The 24816-nt window shown below is 40.3% G+C and overlaps 1 protein-coding gene across 5 annotated transcripts; it reads right to left on the bottom strand.

Moving 5' to 3' along the window:
• Window positions 1-21: 21 nt before the first annotated feature.
• On the bottom strand, window positions 22-24357 carry LOC111222565 (clathrin heavy chain 1-like). Of its 5 annotated transcripts, XM_022746339.1 has the most exons (34): window positions 24020-24357; window positions 22419-22626; window positions 21964-21966; window positions 18305-18573; window positions 17825-17986; window positions 17510-17623; window positions 16962-17135; window positions 15106-15303; window positions 14022-14222; window positions 13217-13369; window positions 13007-13129; window positions 12708-12845; window positions 12230-12394; window positions 11908-12088; window positions 11653-11816; window positions 11401-11526; window positions 11006-11148; window positions 10666-10900; window positions 10361-10483; window positions 10050-10195; window positions 9637-9820; window positions 9322-9514; window positions 8991-9148; window positions 8707-8871; window positions 8474-8581; window positions 8036-8203; window positions 7609-7758; window positions 7366-7497; window positions 7053-7163; window positions 6708-6878; window positions 6310-6531; window positions 5038-5058; window positions 1763-1838; window positions 22-1677 (listed from the first exon to the last, which is right to left on the bottom strand). In XM_022746339.1, exons 1-34 carry the CDS (start codon window positions 24059-24061, stop codon window positions 1547-1549), a joined length of 5058 nt encoding a protein of 1685 aa, XP_022602060.1. In that variant the 5' UTR covers window positions 24062-24357; the 3' UTR covers window positions 22-1546. The 5 variants fall into 5 exon arrangements, with proteins under 5 accessions (XP_022602060.1, XP_022602062.1, XP_022602061.1 ...); XM_022746341.1 differs by lacking the exon at window positions 5038-5058; XM_022746340.1 differs by lacking the exon at window positions 21964-21966.
• Between the last annotated feature and the right edge of the window lie 459 nt (window positions 24358-24816).

The following is a 24816-nucleotide window of genomic DNA, read 5'->3' as shown; positions in this document are numbered from 1 at the left end:
CTGACTCCACAGAAGACCGGGTACAATTTTTAAGTTTTATTTAGTCTAGTATTTCCCTTTCAGTTATGTCATATTCTTCCACTTATCAATGACTGATCCCCTTTATTATTAATATGCATGACAACAGAAAGGAATTCAACTTATGTTAGGGTTAAGATGACACTTTACACACACAGCTTAAAGCATGTAATGAAGTTAAGTACATCAAGGTAAATACAGGCTCTTATTTCAGACCATTCTTAACAAAGAACTGGATGTACTGAGATCTAATTTTCTTCATCATAACCATCTAAACACACAACCTACAGGAGTGTTCATGGATCTAATCGAGCTGTCATTAGGACAACAATGATTCCACCAGCCTGTCTTCTTCTGCCTCCTTGTTTGTTCTTGCTGCTAAGCATTAACACAGGAGGAATCAGGACAGGGGAGTGGGTGGAGGACAGATGGGTGGGGGGTCTCCATCTAAAAGTTTTCAATTCGTCATGTTCACATCTGTACACGCCAAAAAAACGTAATGGTGACCAAGGGAAACACCACAACACCTGGCATACACGGACCTCAGCACGAGGAGGGTTCAGAGTAAATACACACACACGGTACGGTTAAGGGTTAAGGGCCCTGGGGTCTGGTAGCCGTGGTCCCGTCCTTGCACATACACAGATACAGTCTCACACAAGCACTGTACACGGCACAAGAGGTCACCTAAATACATGGAGCCAATGAAGGAGAGCTAACATCTAAGAGGGTGGATTGGATAGCCCAGTACAGGCTGAGAGGGGGTTAAAATTCTTTAGACCATCAGGTCACACTCTATCTCACACTCACTCTCTCTCTCTCTCTCTCTCTCTCACACACACACACACAAACACACACGCACACACCCTCATTCACACAGTGACATACGTCTGTATGCATTTAAAACTCCATAAAGCTACACGCCTGTGCAGAATATACTATCATTACTTAGTGTTGCTAGCTATAGCCATTTAAATGGCAATATATGTTCAAATATTATATGTAACCGTTTTTTCCTCAATATACAATGATGAAATGCATTATACAGACAAACGAGACAATGTAAGCTGTTCACATGTTCAGTACATCAAAAGTAAGAGCTTCTCTACATTAATTTCTTCACGAGTGCAAAATCCAATGCTCCTCCACCTACTTCAAAGGTTCATTGCTGAGCTTTAGCAAGTCCACTTCTGCACAAACCATAAACCAATAAAAAACATGACATTAACATAAACACAAAAAAATTCTAAATAAGTAGTCATAAATATGGAATGTGAAAAACAAAGAAACATGTGGTCCAATTTCTTTTCAAACAATACAAATAAAAGTCCTTCAATGCAGTTAAATGTTTTCTCTTGTAACAGGACAACATAATAAAAAAATAGTACTCAAAACCAGAGTGGGCTGTTGCTTGCTTGTGGCCCCTGTTGTGAGTAGAAGACCATGGGAAGCTGGTGAGGAACACAAAGAGAGAAGGACAGATGGAAGGAAGGTGTTGGGTCAAGTTGTGAAGGGGGCTGATGGGTGTTCACATGCCGTAACCAAAGCTGGGCTGTGGCGGCTGGGTGTAGCCTGGTGCTGCTGTGTAGCCATAACCGTAGGCCTGCTGGGGAGGCACAGCCACGTTGGGCCCGGCTGTGAGCATAAGCTGGGGGGTGCCTGTAACAGAAATTTCAAAATAACCTGTCAAAAATATTCTCATTATACAAACGCAATGATGGTGGTGTGTGTATGGTCTTTTTACCGTAAACAATGGGTTGAGACTCTGTAGCCTGCTCCTCCTGTTTCCTCAGGGACTCGGAGGCCTCGAGTTTGTCCACCTGTGGAAAAAACAACAACAGTGACTTTGTCAGACATCAGTTACACAGCACGCGATAGGGCTCTTAAAGAGCAAGGGCTGAGACGCCGCGTTTGTAAAAACTGACCTCTGGGTTATTTCACTGGCTGACGGATGGGACCATTCCTGACAGGCGAAGATGAATACAGTCCAGATTTAAATAAAATCAGGCTGCAGGAGGCAGGCCTTGCTAATGTGTTGTAGGCCCTCTATAAGGCAAAATGAGTAACTACAACTAGAGAGCTACTGGCTACTCTATCAAGCTTTGCTACAACAGTCTACATAGACATCCACTTAATTGTAGAAAGTATTAAGGATTAGGAGGGGAGACAAAAACAAACAGCTACTGGGTAATAATGGTCCCACCATCCAGCCACCTAAATTATCTACTCTAACATGTTGGAAATGTAGAGTATGTAGAGAACCAACCTCTCACCAGGACAAATACACTGAACTAAGACCAACATTAATGTTTTTCACCCATTAGTTCGTCCATCCCTTAACAGATAATCAAAACACTCGGTACACTTTGTATTTAAGTTGTTGGACAGAGAAGCAGACGAAGACACAAATTAGCTTGATTAGCTTTGGTTGCAATCAGGATTTGGCATTTCTGTAAGTAATAATTCAATATTTTTTTAATTTTGTGATGATAACAGAGGGGAGGACTTGATTCTGTAAGAGTGATCTCTTAAAGTTGACTTGGTACCAACATGGCAGAGTAACAACATACAGTTATAAAGTAAAACTTGAGGCTTGTCATTGCCTGTGTGCGAACAGCTATGAGAAGCATTTAGCAGCCTTGAGAATCAAATTAAAACTGCCCGTTTTTTCTTTGGTGCTTTAAGTGTTTGTTAAGCAGCTCAGAGGCAGATAGTGATGAGAAAGGACAAAAGATAGAGCTAAAAACAATTCAAAGAATTAAGCAGCCAGCGAAAAGCTTCAGATATTACCCTCAGCTATGACAGTTTGCAGCTTAAATACTGATGAAGTCAGTTAAGGACAATGCTAAATGATGCAACAGAATAGCTTTCCTCTTAAGTTGGTTTTGGGTTCAGTTCTCTACATACTGTCTGGTTTCCTATTACAGTCAGTCAGTCTGGTTAAGCAGGCTGTTTCAAGAAAAGACAGGCTGTTGTTTGGTTTGAGAAGAGAAGGGTTGAGAGACATGCTGAAGCGGCAGTTTAGTCATTTTCTTCTTGAAGAGTGCATGAGAAAGAAAGGAAGAAAGAAAGAAAGAAAGAAAGAAAGAAAAAAAGAAAGAAAGAAAGAAGCAGAGAGCCATAGTGGAGGGAGTGTGAAAGAGGGTGGAGGGGATGGTTTTGTACAGCCAGTTCAAGGTTTCCAGAAGCAGGCACAGCCAACAACGATGTCTCCTAGCCTGGCCTGAGTGCTGCTGGTGCTACCAAGGGAGGGGAAAGGCATGCTTGTCGCTCTACATGTTATGTATTTTTTCCCCAAAAATCACACCTAAACTACAGATTATTTGCTCTCACACATTCAACTTATTTGTTGCGTGAAGAGACCACACTTTACAGTATGAAAGAATACTCAGAGGGACATATGCTGTCGAAAAATACCCCACTATCGAAATGTTTACACCTAATGTTCATGGTTTTTGTTGTCTGTTTTCTGGCATTGACATAAATTCAGTAGTACAGACAGACATGGAGAAAAATAGAAAGGTCTCTGAAAGAATGGTCACTTCATTAAAATGCCTCATTGGTGCCTCTATTACTGAAATTAGGTCTTACACTTAGCTGCAGTCTATGCTATTGCACCACTGCCCCAATACAGATATAAATATGCCCCCACTCCCTCTTGATGTAAAGATATAATTAAGAATTATTAATGTCATATGCCTTGAAATTTCCTTTACAGTGTCTACATGTGCTTCCTAAAGTGATTCAATACCTTTATTCTCATTTTACAAATTAAGTATTACATAATTTTCGTTGTGCCTGTAACTTGAACAGTGACAATAAAAGAATGATCCTTAACCAAGTCAGGATGGTGGCCAGCAGCAGACTGCAGCTGAGCGGTGTTACCAGACAGTTTAACATTAGAATTCTTCTACAAGTCTGTGAGAGAAGGACCTGACCACAGCAGGTGAGATAGTTATCCAGAGTGGCACTCTTCACCCATGCCTAAGGAGAGCTGTTGGGCATGCTGGTTTAAGTGGATGGCTCAGTGTGTTTTGAGGGTAAAAGGCTGTGATAGGGCACATCTGATAGAAATAGGTGAAAGAGGACGCAGTTAGTGAGAAACCCAAAGAGAATTATCACCTGTATCTGCAGTTTCGCTCAGCTCTGTGGAGCTTTACGCCATCTTTAAGATCATTGTTTTTGTGTCCTGCTGGCAACTTAAATGTTTTGCTTCACTCTCACTGCTCTCATAGTGTTGCTGTCGGCTGTTTTAAGCTCTAGTTCTTCATGTCATCTTAAAAAGTGGTAATATGTCAGGGTTGTATTTACTGTGTGTTTCCCGTTGCCCCCAAGTGGCCAAAAAATGTTATTACTGGTTTAGGTGAAACTTAGAAGATGAAAAAATAGCAGTAACCTAATTTTAACTGCTGTTAGCGAAGTCTACTGTTGAAAGTCTGAACTTGTAACCCTGCACATTTAAAGTAGAATGAACACAATCCATAACAATAGTGATCTGGGCTACTTGAGCTAATACTGACGAGACTGAGCAAATCTGGTAACCTGACAGCAACATACCACCACTTAAACAGAGATCACTGCAAACATTTGTTTTTGTTAAACACATGATTTTTCAATAGGCGAATCCTATCAACAATTATATTAATTATGAATTGGACGTAATCTCAAGAAGGAATGGAACTATAGGGTCTTAAATACATTGGAAAAATTGATTTTGCATCACCTAACCCAATAAATAGTTGTTCATTTTTTGTCTCAAGTCAAACCAAAAGCCGTCGGTGACACCAGCAAACCTAGCAGAGCCCCGAGGGATGGGTGTGAAGAGCCCCGCTCTGGAATCTTGTGGGTTGGTAGGTGGTCTAGTGGAGTGGAATTTACAATCAGAAGCAGCAGAGTGACATGGGGGGGAGAAGGGGGGGGTCATGCGGTTTCTGCTAATTTTACTCCTCCAAACTACAGGCTACAGGACAGGGGAAGAGGGGTCAAAAAGAATGATTAGAAAATGGATTCGACTTTCACCTTTTCCTTTATCGCATCAACCTGGAAAGGAAATTCAGAGAGGCAACTTAAGGAGGGAAAAAAAACAAATGGAAGTCTCCCAAAATAGAAATTGACAGAGAGAAAAGAGCAAACAGAGGACTTGTCACTTAAAGAAAACACAAAAATCCTGAGAGAGAGATGCGGGTAATAACGCCACTTTTGATACAAATGCAGACTTGAGATTACTCTATTATGGTGAATTCCAACTTGTTGCTGACGACAGTGTGAAAATTAAAATACAGATACTGTCGAATAGGGCCTACGGTAAGTTTAAACACTTAAACAAGATATACTAAATAATGCAAAAAGTGATGTAATACAAAGACTTAGGAAAATTATTAATTGTATATATTCAAATATATAAATGATTCCTTGTTTTAACCTGTTTCAAGTAACCATCTGATGGGGTTGCTAAAACAAGTAGTCAGCCACAAGACAATTTACTACTGTGTAACAGCTTATGACAAACTGAAGTACTTTTGATGTAGTAAAAGTCCACCAACTTGGCATTCCAAGTTTGGCAAATAAATGCAACAAATTTTTTACCAATGCTTCACTCAGCTCTACTGTCTGTTTTGAAAACAATAGGTGGGTCGTACTTTTTGCCATGTAACAGAGATATAAATGGCATGACGAGCGACACAGCAGTTATGAATCTCCTCTGGAACACATTTGTATGGAAAAGTAGCTTGAATGGATGGAAACCCAAATGAAAAGGAAAACACCAGTGATGACACATGGCTGACAGAGGCATAGGAAGATGAGCATGAATGGAGGAAGGAATAGGCAGTGATGGTGGGCTTCATGTACAATACTGTCTGGGCGAAACTGTGCGACACTGCCTATAGTTGAATAGTATTTGCAAAAACTTAGCTGCAAAAAGTAGCTGCTGATCCTTCTTTTCGGCATCAGATGGGTGGAAATGCCATATCAATCAGGGAAAAAAACTATTTAAAGATTCAAATTATTATTTAGTTTCTTTATGTGGTACACCCATCTGAACAGGTCTCCACAGACAGGAACAGGTTTGCAAATACTATGTCACAAGTCTTAACACCTAACAACAAGAGAAAAAAAACATCACTGAGCATGTAGGTTACCTTGTCTATCTACCTTCTAACTGCCTTCTTTCACTGTAGTTCTAACTATATCATGTCTTAATACGCTTTTCTCTCATAGGAAACCTTCTCACAAAGCCATCTTCTTTGTCCTGATAGACTGGAACACACCGTTTACCTCTGGCCAACCCACCTTAGACAGATACTCCCTCATGACCTGGATGAAGTATGGCATGGAGAAGTCCATGATGTTGTGTCGCCAGGCGGTTTCCAGCACCACGTCGGGCCGCAGCAGATCGTAGCAGGTGAATAGACAGGCGGCAAAACACTCTTTCTTGTCTTCCTTCAGGAACCAAGCCAGGAGCTCTTCTGCCAGCTCCGTGTCTTTGGACTCTGATGCGTACTGCATGGCGTCCTGCCGAGAGGAGAGCGCAATCACAGTTCAATAAACTGACTTGGGGAAATATCTGCCATTTTAAATTTCATTGCATTAAGTGGGTTTCTGGAGTGAAATGTGATGCTGTGATTTCTATCACTTGGAAGAACTGGAGGGCATATTGAAAGTTGTTATTGTTTATAGCGGCTGTGCACCTTGTAGAGCTTGTCCTTCTTGCAGAGCTCGACACTCTGTTTCCAACGGTTGTTGCCCTTGAAAAGGTAGGCTGCGATCCTCCTAAACTCAATTAGCTCATGCTTCTCCAGGCCCTGGGCCAGTGAGATGTTGTCAAAGTTGTCGTAGGCATCGATGGAAGTACGCAATGCCTGGAAAAGAGAGAGAGAGATGATTATAAGATAGAGCTGAAAATGCAACTCAGTAAGAACATTAATCCTGTTGGTGAAAATTCTGATTTATTTTGTGTGCTGCGCTGGATTTAAAAAAGTAGATTACTTTAATATAGGTTATGATACACAATGGGACACATGATCATATCATACCGCATAGTCTTCCTCAATGATGAAGAGGTTGTTGAGTGCCTCATTCACTGACTTGTTGTTGTGATTCTGGACAGACCTTAGGTAAGGTTTCACCAGAGGCAGCTGTTTCACCTAAACAAAGTATAAGAAAAACAATTAATGTCCATTTTCATCTCCTTCAGAAAGTAAATTTTACTAAACAGTCACTAATAACTTTACACAAGTGATCAATAATAGCATTTCTTTATATAACTTAATTGTTTGGAGATGGGTTATAATTAATTCCAAATAACACTTTGGGAAATGTTTATAGAAAGCAACAATGGCGCAGAACCTTGCTGAAGAAGTTGACAGCACGTGTGTGGTCCAGTCTTGGAGACAGGACGATGAGCAGGTCGTTCAGTAACAATGGTTTGAACTCCAGATAAAAGTGGATGGCTTTGTAGTAGAGTTCCACATTGGCCACCTAGAATGATAAACATATTGTAGCTTGAATTTTGGCAGAGTAAAAACTAGCATCACTAATGCTTCAACAGCTTTTTCTTTTCTTTATCTTTTTTTTTTTTTTTTTTTTTACCTTGGTGACAATGTCTTTGAACTGGCCCTCCTTCCAGGCATCAGCTGGGTGGTTCATCATGGTGATAATAGCGTTGTCATACTCCTCGTACTTGTCGTAGAGGAACACCAGCTCTGCCCACAGGTGCGCCTGCTCTGCAGCCCTGAGAACCTGACACACACACACGCACACACACACACACCGACATTAGTTCATAAACTCATATTTAGCTTGATAAACTGATCAGGAACCGTTTTTACAGCCTTTACAGAGAGACTGGTTCAACTGTGACATTCATTACAACTGGTCTTAACCAAGCTGTATTTCTACAAAGGTATTCATGCAGAAGAGTCCAGAAGAGTATTGGGGATTGTTACATGTGTATGTTGTTAAATTGATAATAAATCATGATTTGCTTCAAGATGTCGCTGTTGTGTTCTTCGCCTACCTTTGGAATGTTGACACGGGACCAGAAAAGCTCCAGGTGCTCCCTCATCTTCTGGGGTTTGAATTTGGAGTAGAGGATGGCCAGCTCGGTGAACATACCCATGTGTGCACGCTCAAGGCCAAGAGCAGCCTCCAGCATGGTGATCAGCTCCTCAAAATAACCACGGTCCTGGAGGATGCAGACACATTTAATAAGATTACTCACACACGCACACAGGTCTAAATTTTACCTAGGAATTGTTTTGCATGAAAATTTAAATCAAATATTACTCATTATTTGTCCTTTCAAAGTCGAATTTCATTTTTGGGGAAAACTCAAAATCCTACTGTCCTGTGCACTATATGCCTGATTCCTGATAGTTACATGTTCATTAGTTACTTCACATTGGTTTTAACTGTGACACATTAGTTTAATACTAGCCCATGTTACACCATGTACCTGATAATAGTTGATGAGCTCCTCCAGTTCATCAGCATGGACGACAATATGCAGGCCACACATTTGGGCAAGACGGAACTCCTTCCCATCTACACACGCAAAACAAACCTGGGAGAGCACAGAATCAAATTAAATGTGCTTCATATCCGACTATTTTCTTTAGTTTACTCCAAAGGACTTTTTTATATAAAGAGATAATGTGAAAGAAGTGAAACTCTATCATCATTCCTCACCTCCTTCCAGGTGCGGGTGCTGTTGGCCTTGCGTGCTCCATCCACAGCTGCCTGGTACTCTCCCAGGTGGACCAGGGTGGAGGCCAGACGGCCAAAGTTGGATACGTTGTTGTAAAGCAGCTTGGCTGCCTCATACATCTTGTCATCATAGCAACGGTCACCCACCTGCAGGATGGTAAAAGAAAGCATGATCAGCAGGGTGGCAACTGTAAACAAGTGAAAAAAGTGGTAACAGCTGTCTATATGAGTGTGTTCTGTGTGTCTGCATGCTTCTCAGGACCTACCTGCTGAATGTGAGCATTATTGGGTCCGTTGATGAACTCTTCCAGCTCAGCCAGGCGGTTGGTCTTGGCCAAGGCAAAGATCAACTCTGTTTCAACATAAGACTCGCGGGCCTTCTTACGGGCCATCTGCAGAAACTTCACCAGGTCCTCCCAGTTTCCTGCACAATCAACCCCCATCAGTTTCATGAGCATATCAATCAACACACACACCACAACACCACTGAAAGTAATACAACAATAAACAGCAAAGCACCATGAATTTTATAGTTCTCCAAAGTTCTTCAGATCTAAGCACCAAATGTGCTAATATGATAGATTAAGTTCATCTTACCACTTTGGGCTGCAGCTTGTCCTACTTCCATGTAAGCAGAGGGGTCATCAGCCTTGATGTAAGAGTCAATTGCTTCTTTGACAAGGCCCTTTTGAAGCTGGGCCTTTGCCAGCTGACTCCACACTGGTGGCTCATTGCAGCGCTCAGCAAACTCGTAAGCTCTGTCCAGGTTACCGATGTGCTCAATCAGAACCTGAAAAAAATGAGACAACATTCAGATCATCTCATGTCAAGTTAAAAAGCTTAAAAAGGTTAAAATGATACACAAACAGTTGACTTTTTAAACACCTTAAAGTCGAACAGTAATCCACTGACCTGCACAGCAGAGGTGTTGACATCAAATTTTCTGAAAATAGCAAAGGCCTCCTCAAACAGCTCATTGCTGATAGCGATGTTAGCAATGTCTGGGGCATCATAGTTGTCCAGACGGTTGATGTACTCCATGACACGTGTCCGATCAGCTTTAATGGCCGTCAGGATGAGCAGATTCTGGAGGTTTCTAAAATAATCAAGACAGGAGGTTCTCAGTGAGCGTTTCATTTTCTACGTGGCTAAAAAAGTAAAATCTATTTTCAATTGAGTTTTTGAATATGATCACAATTCAAGAGTCTTCTATGAAAGAGAAAATGGTTTAGTGAAATAATAAATTGGAACAGTTTACTGAGTTATCTCCAAAACTTTCAACAAGAGACTTCTGCTGTTTACATGTAGCATCAAGCCTCTCTCACCTGTGCTCACTGAAGACGGAGTTATCGAGGACAATCTTCTCCAGAAGCTCGATGAGCTCATTGGGAAGGTCAGCAGTCATGAAGGCCTTGACTGTGACAGACACCTCCTCTGGATCCTGGGTCTCTGACAGGGCTGTTTGGACAACCTGCAGAAGAGAGGGACAGAGAGGGCTAGATATACAACATCTGGAAGTAAAGCCAAGTACAGAAAAGCCAAGTCAGTAATGCTCTCAGCTTTTTGCATTAACAGGCCAAGTAAACTAGCTCAGGTAGAATAATGTAGAGAGATTAAATAGAGCAAAGGGTCAAACCTGGTCGATGAGTGGTCTTCTGTAGTTGTTGGTCTCCAGCAGCACGCTTGCCCACAGCTCTGGGTTCTTGCGACGTACAAGGTAGCGGGACAGACTCTTGAACAGCGAGTTCTCATTGCACACCTAAAAGATGATATACAAAAGAATTTATATAAAAAGGCAAAAAAAAAAAAAAAACAAAAAAAACAACAAAAAAAACAAACAGTTTTCATGTCAAAATGGACGCACATTAGAACAACTGACTTACTCAACTTGTCACAATCCATATGTCACATGTCCATAGTATGATTTCTGTTTAAACTCACATTAATCAACTCCTGATCACACTGTCCTCTTTCGTAGGCCACACAGGCCAGGTGGGGGTCTCTCTTCTCACAGTACTTCCCCACCACACGGCTGTCATAGTAGGGGTTCTCCCTCAGGAAGCGCTCAGGGTTGTTGTTGCTGTCGATGTAGATCTTGGCCAGAGCATTGTGGGTAGCAGGCTCCTCGCAGCCTTCATGAATACGAGCCTCCAACCATGGCAGCAGCAGCTTCAGTCTGGAGAAGGACACACAGTTAGGATTTCTCATGACTATGAGCACAAAAATATTTGTCTTAAGTTATATGACCCCTGTGCAGTTCAATTAGTTCCTTTCTTCTTACCGATTTCTTTTCTCCACTTCAGCCACCAGTTCATCTGTGGAGAACTGTCCTCTCACCACCATGATCAGGTTCTTAATCACATCCTCAGCACAGTCTACATCCAGTAACCCACCAATGACTACCGGCAGACGGCTTGGATTCACCTGGAATAAATGATTCTAAAGTTACTATTCCAATGTCGCTATTCAGTTAAAGACCAATGTCAGAGAGGCAGTATAAAAGTTAAAATCGATGGAGGGATGGGGAGAGAAGGAAATTACAGGATGGAGTTTCTTGTCAGTCAGGGCTTGTGATTCCATTGACAGCAAACAAAAAAAAATGTAAAATGTTACACAATTTACTGTTCCGGGTGTAAGAGACCAGTTTTTCCTCAGGCGAGGGAAGTAGTAATGTACCTTCTGCACGTAGATCTCGATGTATTTCTGCAGGCTGTTGCGGTACAGGTACAGGACCAGGTCATGGACAAAATCAAAGCGATCACACACAATGATCAGAGGCAGCTGGTCAGTCAGCTTGGCTTCCTGTAAAATAGAAATGTTGGCATTGACTAATAAATGTTGAATAATAGTCTCATCAGACAAATTAGTGGCAGAGAGGTTAGGTTATTTCATAGTGAAATGTTTATTCTGCACTGGGCCATTTCTGACCTTTAGGAAGTTCTTCACACGTTCAGGGTCATAGCAGTTGCTCTCTCTGCAGATTCTCTCCACCTCTTTGATCTGGCCTGTCTTGCAGGCTGCCTGGATATATTTGAAGTGGACCTCTGGATCCTGGCTGAAGTTCACAATGGAACCCAAGAAGTAGAACAAACCTGCAAGACAAAAGAGTCAAAATCAACAGGTGAACTAACTGTAAATATTTCAAATAATTGTAAAATAGCACCCAGTTTATTCCTAGCTTACCCTCAAAGCTCTTGAATGACTCAAAAAGTTCAGTGAGGGCCTGAGTGGTGAGCTGCTCATGGTACTTGGAGGCCACCTGCACACAGATCTGCAGGTTCTGGCGGATGTTTGCAGACAGCATCGCCCTCAGACACTCCAGAGAGTCCTCCACTGACAAGGAGCCAAAAAAATTCACCAACCACTGCAGAGACAAATAGAAAACAATAAGCAATGCAAAAGCAAATATAGTAACCACAAAACAATAAATATTACATATTTCAAATGAGCATGTTAGTGCTTGTTAGTGTTAGTATTTTCTTGTGCTCCTTCATCTGTACTGTACCTCTGGGTTGAGAAGGTGTGTGTGCACCACAGCGCGCTTAATATCATACAGGTCAGTATAATGCTCGAGTGCCCTCTGCAGGAGACCGGCCTTCTCACACAGCTGTGCCACATGAGCACGATCATAGTGGGTGAACATCTGGTTGCCCAGGATGGCATCTGCAACCTGAAAGACATGACACAGGGACAAAGACATTTCAGCATCGTTTGAAGCTTCGCAACAGGGGCAGCAGGAAATTAAATTTTTGGTAAACGGAAACAAAATAAGATGCTTTTGAAAGAAAGAAAGAAAGAAAGAAAGAAAGACAGAAACCACAAGGGTTAGTTTGAAAAGGTATGATTTGAGGAATTGTATAAAAAAATAAAAATAAAAATAAAAAATAAAAATCTCTCACTCTTAATCTGAATTCATTCACTGAATGGATTCAAAACTAAATAATTAGCATATTTAGATTTGATGTATTCACACGTTGATGTACCTGTGGTGCGTGGACCAAATTCATTTCCAGCAGGCGTGTCTGCAGTGGTCCTTCCATGGGTCTGTTGTTCTTCAGGGCATCTAGTAGGAATGATGTGCACTGCTGGATCAGGTTGTACTCCATGAACACATCAACAATCTGGAGACATAAGAGAAAAAGTCATATGTGTCAAACTCATCTCAAAGACCTGTAGGTTTGGTTGTCTGTTTAATCAAACAACAGCTTCCTTCAATGTATTGTCTGATTGCTGACTATAGAACAGCGACATTATTCTGCTTCTGAAAGTGTTTTTTGTTTACCTGCGTAATGTCAGCAAGTGGCTCTTCATCCTGAACCAGCATCTGGGAGAACTGTAGGCCCTGCTCTGGACTGATCCGCATTACGTTCCTTAGCAGGAAGATCCAGTCTGGAGTGTATCCCACCTACAAGGACAACAGATCTTTAAGCCTAACAGCCCTATATCTGATGTGTGAACTTCTGGAATAACAAAGTCAGGCATTGTCACAAACCTTCTTGGCATAGAGAACAATCTTCTGGAACTGTCCAGTCTCTGCAAAGCACTGAATGACCTTATTGGGGACGTTGGCTCTGAGGTAAACACTGAGGGCAAGAGTAGGATCGACAGACTTCACTAAGTCTCCAAGCTCCTCAGAGCACTCCAGCTGTAAACACACACAAACACACAGTGTCATTGAAAACCAGTCTAGCTTTTAGAGGGATATACAAGTCAGTAACCAAGAGGAGTAAATCAGAGAAACAGCACAGATGCACTTAAACCTTTCCAAGCAAACAAAATTACCAAACTGGCATTTACGTTTCATCCTCAAGCCTCAGCACTGATTGACTGAGTCCAAAATTAGTCATTTTACATTAAAACACCACACTGACTTTCAAATTTTTGATTCCACTCCAGCTATTTTACAAAACATTACTCATCAGTTCTTCAAAAAATACTTATGACTTTCTGCTCAAAAAACAAACTTAACTAAAAGCAGCAGTATTGTGGTATTTGTAGAAGTGGAGGAACCAATTAACTGACTATAGCAATAATGCGCGATGTACTTTACCTTCATGGTACTAAGGTTTAGGCAAGGCATCTGTGTTTATTTCCCCCAAGTGATGGATCTGTTGCTTTGGAATACAATTTTTAATGGTCTGTCTACTTAATGAACTCAGTCGAACACTCAAGCTCTACGGTGACAATTTTGAAAGAGTTTCTGAATGGAATAGTTTTAATGAAATGATTAGTGGAAACATCTCCTCTGAGGATAACACAAAGTTTGTTCAATATAAAACCAACAACTGCACACATACCTTGTCCTCTTTCAGCCATTTCTCTAGTAACTGTTTGCGGCCCTGCTGCAGGACAGGCCTGCACAGCTCCAGAGACTCAAACTTATTAAGCTGGCCTTGGTCCAGCAAGATGCCAAAGTACTGGAGCAGGGGAGACGTCTGGCCTGGTTGAGCTGGAACACTCTGGAAACGGCGGATGGTGTCTGGGGTCCGCAGGATACCCTGAGAAAGAGAGATGGATAGACAAAGTATTTACGTGACCGGTGTTGTAACACTTAAAAAGAACTATTTCAAAGTTCAGTTCATACAGATGAAAATTACCTAGTTCACGTTCATAGTTAATTTTTTAAAATTTTGAACTAAATTCACAGTTCCAAATATGAACTAGTTCACGTTCCTTTGTTCCGTTTTTTTTTTTTTTTTTTTTTTTTTTTTATTATACATAAATAGGCCGCTATTCTTTTTCAATAGAACCGCCCTCTACCCTTCCATCACCAGCCCCAAATCATTGCCACTGCAAAACTAAATTAATTATTGTATACCACTGAAAAATCACAGACATTAGTTACATTTAAAACCATCTGTACCGCTAGCCATGCTGGGCCATGTCTATGGAGACGTCATGCGGCGTGCGGTAAAACGTGAGCGGCATTCACTCGCTCACGTTCATCATTTGTAAACTGATTCGTTCAGTTCAGCATTGACAAAAAAATGAACGTGTTGAACGCGTTCATGTACAACACGGTACGTGACAATGGCAAAGTCGCTTCTGAGCACTGCAAAGAAGAATGGTTGTGAACAGTTATATGACGTGAACATTAGAGACTATAGTGAACTTAATGATTTCTAGTATTTAGAGCATTTCTTTAAGAAACTGCTCAACCAAAAAAACAGTAAAAAAAATTGCATCCCCAGTTAATCTGTCTTGTTGATTTTAAACTATTTTTGTATGCAAATCTAAACTTGTTTTACATATACCTCTGAGTGTTTACTATTATACTAATCTACAAAAGTCTGCTTAGTCTAAACAGTCTGAGCTTGCACTAGTTGAACTGTGAGTAATGTCATGCCATTTGACCCGGCTCTGAGTGCACACTGGCAGTACCTTGGGTGCATTGGCCGCCACCTTGGCAGCTTCTGAGTAATTCCCTGCCGCAAAGAGGGTGTTGAACTTGCGAGCGAACAGCTCCTCAGCACCTGCGAGGTTGTTTCGGACAGCCATGCGAAGAGCAAGGTCTGGGTTCTGGAGCACATTAGTAATGTAGGGAATGATGTTTTCCTCTTCCACGCACACTGACAACACCTGGAGAAGAACATGTGCATGCTTTATTATCTGTACATAACAGAGGATTCCTCACAAATGGGAATTATTCTTGGAGGAAAACAAGGCAGTGTCTATGCTATATTTTTATTTAATTCCTCAGTTCATTCAAAAAAACAAACACCACTACAGCAAACAGACATATATAGTATATAATATAAATATCTAAAAAGAATAATTCTTAACGACCTACACCTACAATAAATAAGTACATGCTACCCCAAGCAAGTGAATGCAATCTGTGTGTATAAACAGTGCACCTTTAATTGAAAGTGAAATGTCGGAACACTTGGATTTGAAACCAAGTTCAAGTTCTCTGTATACACCTCTGTATGCAAAAATAGATTTAAGTGAATTATATCCTAAGACGTGTACTTGTCACATTCCTACATTACACAGAGGGATTACCCCATGTTGTTGTATGCAGTGTTGTGTATGTGTGTGTGCGAGCGAGTGAGTAAGTGCGTGCAATACACTGAGCTGTAAACGGTAGGCCTGCAGGTGAGAGCCAAGAGCAATAACAGGATTAGATTGTGTAGTCTGCCCGGCCAAGCTTAGCCCTCCTGCTGTGACTGTCACATGCTGCCTGACACCGAAGATGCTGCTACAGCTTGATATTTTCACAGGTTTCCTTACTCAAGGTCACACAACAACACGCAAGGTCCCACGCTGATACACAAAAGGGCTGACATACCACAGAAAGTGAATCACTAACAAATGTCAGCAAAAACAGACCAACACAGAGTACGAATATACACATACTGCATCTCATACTAATACAGATTTAGGAAAAATCACTAAGTGTTTATATCTGTTCATTTGTTGTAAGTTATTCTTCATTTCTTAAACAATTTGCATTTTACAAATGTATGTAAAATTTGTATTGTAAGAGGTTCATTAGGGTTACCAGAGTTTGCATTTCTCTTCCATTTCCAACCTCCAGCAATAACATTATTTTGGTGCAACCAACATCCCAAATCAAAGATTCAAAGATGAGAGCTAATCACCGATGAGTAAGTCTTTGTTGCTGTTAAGTTGCAAAAAGCCAAAGGGGCAAAATTAGCATGAGCCTAACTATTCCACTGGTATTTTTCAAGAATCTGATTCAGTGTCCCAATGCAGTGGTCTGAATTATTTGACTCAACACTGATTCAATCCTATAAATGTCTACTAACTCAACAGTCAATGCCATTTCTTCAGTTGGCTCAAATAAGAAGCAATCATTCGTCCCTTTAACTGAGGAAGGCCATATTTCCTAGCGTCTGTCGAACACAATTTACAATTAACATTTAATATTAATATTCAGAATTATGTTTAATCTGAGAGTCCTACTTTGCAAAAGAAATCATTTTGATAATAAATCATTATGGCCAGTCATTAAAAATGCTTATGCTAACTAATATGCAGGTGAAGATAGTGTATGTTCCAGAAAGATCTTTACATGAACATGTAACCATCTAATGTGCGCTGCTGTGACTTTGCACTGTGCGCAGCCATTAATGAGGAAATTATATAAAACTGATACAAATTAAATAAAATAAATAAAACGTATTGTAAAGGGTTACAGAGGAGTTGAATCTCAACACAAATTTCACTCTATTATAGATAGATGGAGGTCCAGAGTGTGTACATTAGAATACCTGTCCTTTCCTGTTGACTCCAATGATGCCAGCAGTAGGTTCATGGGGGGCAGTGACAAAAATGGTCTCCCCACTGATCCTGTTCATGTAGATACAAGTACCAGTCTCCAGGTCGTACAGGTGGATGTAGCCATATTTGGTGATGAGAAAGACTACATCTTGCTTTGAACTGATCTAGATATCCAGGAAGAGAATGGTTAAAACAGATAAGCAAAAAGACAGATCATTGTCAAACTGCCCTTAAGCTAATACTGTAATTGGTTGGCAAAATTGCTTGACCGCTCCCTCTCTTATTTTTTCCAAGTTGTGAAATCACACTGAGGTGCATTTGTTGGATCAAATGATGCAATTTCAGTATTTCAAAAATGTTCTATCTTTGAACTGCTTCAGTAATAACTTTAATCCACTCCAGGCCAAGACAATTCTTATCTTCATAAACAATTTATCTTCAAGGCTGTGATGACATTTGGAGAGTGGTGTTTCCCACTAAAGGGAATCTTACTTGTAACACTATTGTTTAGAGAACAAAGACAAACAAGCAACAGTACCTGCATGGCAACAGGGAAGTCATTCTGGGCTTCTGGAGGAAAGAAAACATCCACAGCTTTCTTTGGAAATGGCTGGTTCCCTGTCGGTGGGGTTCCCACTTCAATGATATGCAGCTGTAAGCAAAAACACAACAGGAGACAAAGTCAGGTTACAGGGGTCTCTGCAAAGTTTAAAAAAAAAAAAAAATCTAGATTCTACATTCTCTCAAACCCTTTTCTAAGCATTACTGATTTCCATTTTTCCAACGAGTCTATCCTGATCTCTTTATTCTTGCAGTTGTCAGCCTGAAACTTTGCAGTATCAGTAAATCTTACTTTTCCTCCTGCCTGTCCTCGCACAGCAAAGCAGAACAGAGTTGACTCTTCAGTGTTGCCCTCCATCTTGAACTGTGCAAAGCCAGCGGCATGCCCCTCGATGGGCTGAGACACCTTCCTGTCCACTGAGTAGAGCTGCATGGCTCCGACGACGCGGTTTTGCTGAAAAGGAGAAAAAGCCCACAAGTTAGGAAAAAGCCAATTCTTTAATACATCTGCTTCCAGTATCGACTTCATGGTAGGTGAAACCATATATAAGTAATTAATCACAAGAAAATTGTTTTTTTTTTTTTTTTTTTTAAATGTTTGCTGTAGGATCAGATAGTATATTATTCAAATGTTGCACTGCTGTTCTCCACTGAAATAACAGGTTTCTAAAACTGAGAGAACTAACAGTACTCTGTTAAAGTGTGAATGATATTTTTAAAATGATCAGGATTAAATTAGGTTGAAGCAACTCTTTAACCATAGTTTAATTACCTGTGCTGAAATGCCAATGAGCAGCAGCCACTTCTGTTTGGCATCGGTTCGATAGTTGATGATCTGGCAGCCTGCCAGGCTGGAGTGACGGTCAAAGACTTTAATTGGCTGTGAGTCACCCTCCATGCTCCAATGGTAGACTGCGTTGTCTGTGACCAGGGCAACAGTGTTGAGGGAGATCCATTTCCAGAAGGTCACGTCATCTGTCATCGTGTGAGCCTTCATCTTGCTCTTCATCTCAATGTTAAAGATCTGCAGGGTCTTGGCCGCTGAAAATATTCAGAGGCATGGTTGGTGTACAGTGATGCAGGTGAAAGCTGTGAACCCCCAAAACATTCTAATAATAGCAGTGAAAAAAAAAAATCACCAAAATCAGTCTAGTGACTAAAGCTACCACACACAACCCACAGCAGACATTGGGAGTAAACATACCAATTGCACACACCAAAATTCCAATTGCTGGAGAAATGTTGGTAGTCAGGGTTTGGTTGGAATAACACCGAAGGACCACACAAAAAGCCAGTACCAGTGTCAAAACAAGAGGCAAGACCAACAAAAGGGCAACCACTGAAGTGGTAGATCTGCATTCAGTTAAATCTGATGCAATCAACTGTTAATGTGGAACACACTCAGTTGAGACTGAATATGCAAACCTTTTCTGACAATTTAAAGTCATTACTCATCTATAAAACAGATTTTTAATTGGAGAAACTCAAACAGACTAGATATTAGCACTGCATTAAAAAAATGCCGCCCCTTCATATATATGCAACCCCCCTGCATGAGGCCATTGTGATGACACAGTGAGGGACAGAGGCAAAAAGTTGAACATGGCTCAACTTTTTCCTCAATGCAATGCAATGACATAAGGCGAGGTGCTGCGTTGGCTAAATATGTGCAGGTGCAGAGTCCAGGTAGATGAATTTGCTATGTGAGCAGGGTATCGCTAATAGTGGCCTTGCAATCATCACATTTGATGCTTTATAAAATTATAAAATCACAGATATAAAATTCTGTGCAGCGCTTTGGCGTCTGATTAGCCTTCAAATTCATCGATGTATCACTCTAACCTGTGTTTACTGGATCCAATTTCATCGTTTCCATGCCATCCATAAAGACACACCTGCATGAATGCAGTCCCTTGCCCTTTTTAATGCAGTGCTATTTTAAGTCTGGATGCTCACTTACAGAGATATTACGACTATGCTTTCTGTGCATTTCAGCTGGATCAACAGTGATTTTCCATGTTGTTTTGGTACAATGGTTAAATTCTCTACAAATCTTTTCAACCAAAACGAAATCAATTAGGAATCGATGTCAGCAGAAAAACATGTTGCCCAGTGCAAGTCAAAATGAGGCTTTATGGCCTGTGTCCAGCCCTCCACCCACACCACCTACTAGAGAAATGAAACTCCAGGCATGTTGTTATTGCTCCCAAGTGATTCACATTGAAATTTAATCCTAAAATGAGGGATGTGGGAATTTAGGTTGGGTCTGAATGCAGATTAGCAAAAGAAGACTACAAAGCACACAAACAGATGTGATGATGGGAAGGATGCTGGACATATGCACTCACACCCATTCTGTTTTTTTCCTCCAGTTCAGTCTCACTGGAGGAAAGCCACTCCAATTCTTTGGGCCCAAGACAGATATCTTAGACTCAATCGGGCCAAACAAGCCTAAACCAAACTAAACCCTATGATTAACTGTGATTCATAATTAGCACAGCATATGAATGACAAATGGCTAAAACCCAAAATTGTGAGGTATAGTGATAAATGCTTTGGTAAGACTGTGTCGATAGTACACTGAAAAATACACTGTCTACATAAAATAAATGATGAGAAGAGATGAAAATTTTAAAAACTAATTAGAGAAAAATATATAGTAAATTGGTAAGAAAAGAATACTGCAATAATGCAGATTTTGTCGTTTAATAAGTTTGTCTGTTTATACAACATTTTAAACTGCAGTTATTCACCACTGAAGTTAAAGCACAAGTTTTATAAGCCACTTAAGGCTAATCCTCTGGCATAATGTGAATGGTCAGTAGACCCACTCACAATACATGATGTAGAATAACAGTCCGTTAGTATGAAAACCCATACATAAAGAAAACCAGTAAGCAATGTCAGTATTTGCTTGATAAGAATAAACCTACTTGTGTCGTCTAAACATAGGAAAGGTAACTGAAAGCACCATATTTGACTTTGATCTCTGCAGTGTCCTGGGGCTGGCCAGCCAAAATTGTCCCTGTATATTCAGTAGCACATTCATTTGATCTACATAACTAGTGTCACAGGTTAATCCATGATCATCATTGTTCTCATAAACTTGACAATGCAACTCTAGTTGCATACACAATGGTGATAAATGTGTATAAGTTTCATGTATATATTATCAGTATCTCTGCTTCTCCCAGTATTTTTATTCTATTCTTTACTACATGACATAGTGTTGTTTTTTAATGTACCACTGGGGCGCCAAATTGGCAAAATCTTAAATGCTACATGGAAAATTTGGCATAGGATATACAGTATATATCCTAAATATATCACATCGCTGGCATTTCTTTTATCTGCCAGCCCAAGGTGAGATTAGGATATACTTAAAAGTAGTAGAGAAACAAAAGTATCTACAACTGACATATTTGATACATATAAATATTGAGAATATATTTGATTATAACATCACAAACCACTAAATTAGGTCTAAACATCATATGAACGTGTCCATAGGACAGGCAATACATAATAGCCTTTTTATTTAAGACATGTCACTGCTTGCTTAATTTTCCCGCTGTTTAAACCATATTTAAACCACTTAACCATATCATCTTTTCTGCATGTTTTAGCCCTCTTACTACATACTTATGTACTATACATTACTACCAACCATTTTCCAAGGGACATAATACTCTGTAACATTTCTGAATATTCACCTGATTTTCCATTTATTCTAGGGTTTGTGTTTTTTTTCTTCAAAGACAATTTTCTGGCAGAGATGATGGCAGATGTTATGTGGGTGCCCTCAGGTTGTGAATGACTGAAGAAAAACTGTCACAGGAACTGCCTTGTTGAATGTTGCCATGTTTTTGGTAATGAAGAAAGAGTCAGATTTACATCTTCATGTCCTTATCACATTACATACGTTTGACTTACGGTTTGCTATTTGAACTCCTAGAATGTTTTCAACACCAAGTCAGTGTTTTCATTCAACCATACTGCAACCATTGACATAAAGTCTATGATTACCACACAATGATAATGTTAGTTGGACAAAAACCCACACGGGCAGGCTGTTTGTAACAATTAATTACCTAAACTAAATTATCTAAAACTACTTTGAAGTCTTTATGTGCTAATTTTCATACTGTACTGAAGTTAAGTACAGCATTCAAAAATATGAATTACAGTATGTTTTAGAAAATGGTTAGCTGTGATATAACATATATGTACAGTGTAGCAAATGGGACAAACATATACACAAAAGAAAAAAAGATAGTCTTTTAAGCTGCCCTCTTTTTGCTATGGCCTGCTTATGTTATCATAGTCAATTCAAGCACTCATTAAAATTACTATCGGTACTGTGCACACATTTCAAGACAGTGCATACAGGATTACACTTTGACAACTCATGATATGTAAAATTCAACTCACCGTCTGCAAACATAAGAAAGCAGTAAGAAATGAAAAAAGAGCAAAAACAAGCAAAATAGACAAAGCATTCATGACAGCATGACATTTTACTAACACTGGGACTACATCTACTTTTCCAAAAATTACAATGTCTTGTACATTTAAATGTGTTTTACTTTATTTTAGTAACTCATTTTTTTGACAAACAGAAATGGGGTGGTCTACATATGAACATTAAAATGAAAAGCAGACTGTGACAGCTACATAACCGACTGACAACACAAACAAAATTTACACAAATTGTCAAATGTACTTGAAAAGCACCATAGCAAAGTATGTGACCGACCAAGACTTAAAACTCTTATTTTTTTGTCTATGTGCTTTAAAAAAAAAAAAAAACCTAACACACTCCCCTCTACGTGGCACATAAATCTATGTGCTAACAGCGCTAAAGATGCATTTTAGCTAGAGCTTACCTTTAAGGGCGATAACTTTGCTGGCAGGATTCATGATGGCGCTGTCTGCAGAGATGGGCCTGCGGATGGGATTGTTGGGGTCTGCCATATCTATGATGACAACCTGGGCCTGCTCACCCACTTTCTCCCTTATACAGATGAACTTGTCGGACTCCATCGTCAGAGTACTGAATCCAATGTTGGCTGGGTTGATTCCCAGGTTCTGGAGCTGAGATATGAATGCATGATCTGTTTTAGTAGCAGCTACTGGCCAAAATTGTTTACTACAAGAATTGCCAAAGATGATACAATAAAGTAAAAAACGTATTTCCACTGTGGTTCCTTTTGTAAAGACAATAATAGCAAATATGCCTTCATAAAAGTTGTTAAATTCAGTTTTTGTTGAAACTCTTTTAGAAAAGTGTTGATCATTTTGGAGGCAACAGTTTGTGATGCTGTGAAACTGTGCTGCATTATACCAACAGTGTCTCTATTATTTTGTCCATCCCATTTATATCAAGGGCTACATAACTGAATATTGCTGTATAATGCAAAACAGTTCAACAGAACCACAAATTGCAACCTCAAAAACGACCATAAAGCTTAATCAACACCTCTCTAAAACACAGATTTTTTTCAGGACCATGGTATTAAATGTATTGTTTTAGGTATATGTATCTATTAAACTTGCAACTGAGTGTCTACTGTCCCTTAGCAAAAGGTCATCCAAGGTGCATGGTCATGGTATAAGAACTGCTTCCTATGGGGTTTCATCCTGAATGTAGTATTAAGCGAGAAGACTAAGCACATCTAATACAGTCAGAAGCTGAGATTTGATGTAACAGCTGAGCTTGAACTCGACTGGACTCTAATCCGGTCCCAGGTGTTTTTAAAAAAAACAAAAACATGATGTACATGTATGAGATGGGAACAATTATGCCATTTTTGAGAGAATGGGTGCACCACCCGGTTCATCTCGGATTGCTGGCTGAGGTGATTACATCTCGGTTAGAAAGCACGACAGAATAACCCTTCAACTGTAGAAATGGCCTATCGTGATAAAACCTTACTCTGTAATATGAAATGGCACAGGGTCCTGTCATACTGCAGCTACTTGATTTAGTACCTCAGTTGACACATCATCATCATCACAGGGTCGGTGTGTTTATAACAGTATGGCTGCTTAATCTTTTATGTGATCCAGGTTTTACAAAGCTACGATTAAACGACGTACCTACAACATCCCTCACGACACACAAACTGCCACGATTAGCTAGCTAAAGTCGTTGCTATTAGCTAACCCTGAATGTGGCCATGCATATGTCAACAACGCAATAACTGAGCACTGAAGGTCAGCAAAAATGTTTAATGTTAAACAGTTTCTCCTCCTGGTTGTCGGTGACAGCTAACGTCGGCTAACAGCATCAGTGAAATGAATGAGCTGCTAGCCTCAAAAGCTAGCTGTTAGCTACTGGCTAAACGGGGGAGGGGAGGTCATTCATTTGCTGCGGGTATTGACGTCTAGCTCAGCTAGCACGCTGTCAAACGACCGTTAAGCAGGGAAATCAACACGAAATGAGAATGCTGGTGGTTCATATAGCTGTTAGGCTTTGCCTACATACCTGCAGGTGCTCCTGGAAGCGGATAGGTAGGATTTGCGCCATGACGGTTTCCTTGAGCTTCTCCGGAGTCCTGAATATCTAGCCGTGCAGCTAGCTAGCTAGGCAGTAGCACCGCGCTAGCTACGACCTCCTCACTGTACGTGTAGGTCGGAGCCAGTCAGTGAAAACGAAAAACACGATTAAAAAAAGGTTGTGTGCAGTGCTGTCAATCGTGTTTCCGAAAGCTGGGATCAATAAAGATGTAAAATGTGTCCCCCCTTCTGAGTGTGCTTTCTGCACTGCATCGATGGATAGCAGTGGCTACGGCTGATCTTCTGTCTAAAATCCGCAATGGCGGCGGAAACGGCTCAGAGCCTTTCCAGTCCGGAAGCATCCAGGGAGCTCTAGAAGGACACTGGCTCAGGCCGTGTGTTTAGGATGAGTATCATCAATTTCAAGTTTTTTTTATTATTTTGAAATATAATCAAAATAATGTAATTTATTTGCGTTTCTGCTCTTTTCAGAGTGTAGTCTATTTGTATAAAACCAACTCATAATTCGCTCATGTACGTCAGTTCCGTAACAAATTAGTAAACTACCTTTAAAAAAAAAAAATTCCCGGACAGCATATTTTCAAAGCTTTAGTCCAACTATTAACCCTTCAGCAAACAAATATTTGGAAAATACCTACAAAAAACGGTAAAATTTCAAAAATCCATACCATTATAAAGTCTAATTTAACATGATGGTGAAGACTGCAGTCAGTTGAAGGTACAATTCAGTCATGAACCACATATGCTTAAATTTTCCACCTAATG

The sequence above is a fragment of the Seriola dumerili genome, unplaced genomic scaffold, assembly GCF_002260705.1.
Source record: "Seriola dumerili isolate Sdu_G_001 unplaced genomic scaffold, Sdu_1.0 BDQW01000102.1, whole genome shotgun sequence".
NCBI lineage: Eukaryota > Metazoa > Chordata > Actinopteri > Carangiformes > Carangidae > Seriola > Seriola dumerili.
This window is presented reverse-complemented; position numbering and strand designations above follow the sequence as displayed.

Excerpts from the sequence above, each read along its gene's own strand:
- LOC111222565 (XM_022746339.1), bottom strand. The coding sequence starts at position 24,061 with ATGGCGCAAATCCTACCTATCCGCTTCCAGGAGCACCTGCAG. Across the intron at positions 12,395-12,707 it reads ATTTGGTCCACGCACCACAG|GTTGCAGATGCCATCCTGGG; the intron begins GTACATCAACGT and ends CATGTCTTTCAG. Across the intron at positions 9,515-9,636 it reads TCAACACCTCTGCTGTGCAG|GTTCTGATTGAGCACATCGG; the intron begins GTCAGTGGATTA and ends CATTTTTTTCAG.